Below are 4,841 nucleotides of genomic sequence, written 5' to 3'. Positions count from 1 at the left end.
CCAAATTTAACCTTGTTTTAGCCAAGAAGACGAAAATGATGATCAACTTCCTGAAGATTTAACAGACAGAAAAATGCAATTAAATAAATGTGCTATTGCTAGTAGACTAATGCCATTATATTTACATAAAAATGAAGATACCGCCCCTTCAAACATATAAATCGAGATCTTCCTCTTCTGTTTGTTTTTTATTCTTCATTTCAATCAGGTCTACTTTATTTTAATGACACGTACTTAAAAAAAATCCGTTCGTTTTGTTAAAAAGTTCTCAATTATCAAACATCGGCGAGTGCAGCTTTAATTGCGCAGTCTCTGCACCTCAGACGAATGAGCAACTGCTCGTATCACATCAGGGATACACGCTTCACCTTCGCCACATCCGCAGACGCTCATTGGAGATGAAGGAGAAACACTGAACACAGCGCGTCCTCTCACTGCACAAGACGAGCGCGCACCTGCTGCTGATGCACGCATATCCTCGGTATGTAGGCTATTTATATTTCTTTCCATCCTCCGTGATTACAAGTGTGTGTTTTTTACATTGCGGACTGAATAAATATAACGATAAATTGCGGAATTGAATAAGCAAAAAGTGATTAAAGTTGCTGAGGCAAACGCGCGGAAAGCTTATATCAGTACATAAAACATCCAGTGCATATCATTTACTGTTTATTCAGCTTGATAAGAGTATTGTGACTCTACAACCTTGAGGTTGCTTTCACGGTTTAATATTGCATGATTTAGAAAGGAAATAAGCAAAAGATAATTATTTGCGACTCCGTTTGCTGAGAGTTCCGTTTTTAATTTCCACTTATACAAAGGCTTGTTTTGATTTTAATTGATGGTTTCTATTGCCAAACTCAAAACTGTCTGAAATGTGAATAATTTAGCAAAATTGTTACCTTGAGCAACATCACACATTATCACACGCAATTTATTCTGCTTAAGCAGCTAATTTATTGTATCAGCGACTGGCTGTGTCTTGCATAATTCACAATTTTATCTTGCATGACAAATGTGGGGATTGTGAAGAAAATTGAAAACGGAAAATTAAAAGATAAGAATTATTTGAAAATATTCATCACTGTCTGGCAGTGGATTTTAAGGCTTACAGTTTAGCCAGTGCAATTGCTGAGATTTCTTGCTATCTAGTAATTTAATTTTCATCCTAATGTGTGTCATGTTTCCGCAGAGGCCGGTTGGCTAAATGATGGATTTCATTACCTCACTCGTTTTGGCTGAAGATGAAGATGCCTTGAGCTTTAGTAATCGACTCTGGGATGTCTGAAGCAGCGTCCGAAGCCTACTACATATCGAAACATCACATAAACCTGCTGAATCTTTAATGGAAACAACAGGAATTATGAATATCACTGCAGGCTTGCTGAAAAAAGAGCTTCTGCTCTCGAACGCCTTTCTGTCCTTGAATGCCTCTTTCCATGGTCTTGAAGACTTCGCAGGTGATGTCTTTCTCCACCAAAGCGGTGAGCTGGAGAGACTGCTGCTGCTGACGATTAAAGAGCCCACCACCATCGCTCTCACAGTGATGTATTCAATATCATTCGTAGTGGGCTTCATTGGAAACCTAATGGCCATCCGAATGCTCACCTGCCAAAAGAGTAAGAGAATGCAGAGCATCAGTGCCACCCGGAGTTTGCTCATCAACCTGGCCGTGTGTGATCTGATGGTGGTTTGCATCTGCATGCCTATCACGCTCGGCCACACCATTTACACCGCTTGGGTGTACGGAGACCTCCTGTGCCGAGCCGTTCCCTTCATCCAGGCTGTGTCCGTGTCAGCGAGTGTCCTCAGTCTGACCGTCATCAGCATCAACAGATATTACAGTGTTCACAGCCCACTGAACTCCCTCTCGTACTTCACCCAGAAGAAGATCTACATCACTATTGTGTGCGTGTGGGTTTTGTCCTCAGCTATTTGTGCTCCTCTGCTCTTCATGATCAAGTTAGACGAGATCCACTTGATCGATATCATCGTGCCCATTTGCAGGGAGCTGTGGCCACAGGCGAGACTCAAGCAAGTCTACAATGTGCTCCTTTTCGTGGCTCTCTACTGCATACCAGTAACATTTAACCTCATCATCAGTTTTTTGACTGGCAGGAAGCTTTGGAGGACTTCTCAACATTTCTCAGACTTTGATCCACACAGCCAGATTGTGCACGCTTCACAGCTGAAGATGCGCAAGAAGATCGCCAAGGTAGTGGTGACTTTGGTCCTCCTGTTCGCCATTTCCTGGCTCCCGCTCTATGTAGCCGACATCCTCATTGACCGCGAGGTTCATCCTCCACACTGGGTTCTGCAAGCTCGTCCTTTCGCACAGTGGTTGGGTCTCACCAACTCCAGTCTCAACCCCATCTGCTATTGCTTCTTAGGAGATCTGTACCGTTCTGCCCGAGCAGTCAGGTCCAGGTATCAGGAGAGGATGCTCTCCGCCCTCAGATCCTCCAGCACTCTTAAACTATCCAGTTTTCTGTCTCTCAAAAAGCAGAAATCTGGCCAGCGAAAAGCCGCCGTGAGTCAGGTGTCAGTGGAGACTCTTTCAGATTGGTGTTCAAACAACAGCCAGATGGTGTCTCTCCAAAGCCTGTCAGAAAAGATAGCATCTACAAGCAATCCCGAGTTATCAAATTTATAGTCAGGATGTCCTGTGCATTATCTGAAAGGATTCAGGTAACTTTAAAGTGATAGTTCACTCTTAGTCTATAGAAGTGGTTCCCAAACTGGGGGGTTGGAGCCAATGACAGGGGGACGCTTGGTGATTTAAAAAAAAAAGTCAAATAAATGTTATTAAACTGTTAGAATGATCATATTTTATCCATAACCCACAGAAGATAAAAATTGTAAAATAGTAAAAATCAACAACATGCAAATTAAAAGCCATCGACCTTTAAAATATATATTTTTTAGGATCAGTGTGTTTACATTAGATTAACAACACAGCAAAAACGTCAGCTGCCGAGGATTGAATTTATAACACCAGGTTAAACTTTCTGACATCTTTATGGCAATCAAATACATTTAAAATATACAGGCCACAACTGAATATTAAGAATGATCTCTGAGTGGCGGTCTCCAAAATTAAACCAAGAATAAACCAGTCTCATTAGTTGAGGTTAATTCATTCATTCATTTTCTTTTCAGTTTAGTCCCTTTTTTAATCCGGGGTCTCCACCGCTAAATGAACGCCTAGTTGAGGTTAATTTATTCATTCATTTTCTTGTCGGCTTAGTCCCTTTATTAATCTGGGGTCGCCACAGCGGAATGAACCGCCAACTTATCCTGCACATTTTTGCGCAGCGGATGCCCTTTCAGCCGCACACCATTAGTTGAGGTTAATATTAAATTAATAAATGACTATAAAAGTTAAATGGTTGTTGGCCTGTTGCACTTTTTTGTGTTGTCAATATGCTCATGTTTATATTGGCGTACTGTTGTGTGCACATTGCTTGTATATTTATAATCATCTGAGAGGAATTTGGGGGTTGAGAGCCACTGGCATTTTTATTTTAGGGGTCATGGGCTGAAAAGTTTGGAAACCCCATGTTCTATAGAAGAAAAGAAGTCATATAAGTTTTGCGTGAGCAAATAATGACAGAACTGTCTCTTTAATTGTTGTAAATCAATTGAAAATGTACTAACTATTTATTCTCTCTCAAAGGGTTCCAAAGCGTTATGAGTTTCTTTATTCTATTGCACACTAACAAGGATATTTTGAAGGAAACACAAATACTGTGGAAGTCAATAGTTACAGGATTCCAGCATTCTTCAAATTATATTTTTTGTGTGTGTTCAACAGAAGAAAGTCAAACAGGTCTGGAACAAGGAAAGATTGAGTAAATGATAACAGAATCTTTGTTTTGGGGTGAGCTCTCCCCTTTAAGACTGTGACCACCATAGACACTGAAATGTTAAAAATGTGGACAATTTGGACTTTTGACCCAACTTGGAAATGTCCAAATTTTCCATAATTTGAAATGTACTCCATTACAAAAAGATCTATTGAAAGGGTTGCAAAATGTTTAAAAGGTTACACAGTTGAAGTCAGAATTATTGGGCCCCCTTTTAATTATTTTGTCTTTTTTAAATATCTGCCAGATAATGTTTAACAGAGAAAGGAAATTTTCCATGTATGTCTGATAATATTTTTTCTCCTGGAGAAAGTCTTATTGGTTTTATTTAGACTTTAAGGTATATATTTTTTCGATAGTCTACAGAGCAAACCATCATTATACAATAACTTATGAACCTAGTTAAGCCTTTAATTGTCACTTTAAGCTGTATTAAAATGTTTTGAAAAATATCTAGTCAAATATTATTTACTGTCATCATGGCAAAGATAAAATAAATCCGTTATTAAAACTATTATGTTTATAAATGTGTTGAAAAAATATCTGCTCTCTGTTAAACAGAATTAGGGGTAAAAATAAATAGGGGCGGGGGGGGGGGGGGGGGGGGGATGGGGGGGCTAATAATTTTGACTTCAACTGTATAAAAAAAAAAAATTATATATATATATTATAGTATATATATATATTGGTCTGTCAACACATCAGTTAGCCGATCAAATTAATATAGGCAGGGTTTACAATTCACAGAAGCAGAGTGCAAATTCCACTGTAAAGTGTTAAAGCGAGGTAAGATTGGACTATTTAATAATAAAAGTGTTAAAGAAGTGCAGGTAAAGAATCTGGTGAAACAAGGAATGTTTCTCATTTTCAACATATTACTCATGCAAAGTTTGAGTGAATGTGTGCAGAATATTCCCAACCAGAATTCAGTCAAAAATTTTCTTCACCAGTCTACTTTCATGTACTATATAAAAG

General features: G+C 38.9%; 1 protein-coding gene across 1 annotated transcript; it reads left to right on the top strand.

Annotated features, from left to right (window-relative positions):
- Positions 1 to 321: 321 nt before the first annotated feature.
- LOC101883165 (QRFP-like peptide receptor) lies at positions 322 to 4,437 on the top strand. The gene is made up of 2 exons (XM_005164186.6): positions 322 to 481; positions 1,193 to 4,437. Exon 2 carries the CDS (start codon positions 1,346 to 1,348, stop codon positions 2,651 to 2,653), a length of 1,308 nt encoding a protein of 435 aa, XP_005164243.2. The 5' UTR covers positions 322 to 481; positions 1,193 to 1,345; the 3' UTR covers positions 2,654 to 4,437.
- Positions 4,438 to 4,841: the final 404 nt, after the last annotated feature.

Source organism: Danio rerio, chromosome 3 (assembly GCF_049306965.1).
Source record: "Danio rerio strain Tuebingen ecotype United States chromosome 3, GRCz12tu, whole genome shotgun sequence".
Classification (NCBI taxonomy): domain Eukaryota; kingdom Metazoa; phylum Chordata; class Actinopteri; order Cypriniformes; family Danionidae; genus Danio; species Danio rerio.
The sequence above is the reverse complement of the archived record's forward strand: the minus strand, read 5'-3'. Positions and strand labels throughout refer to the sequence as shown.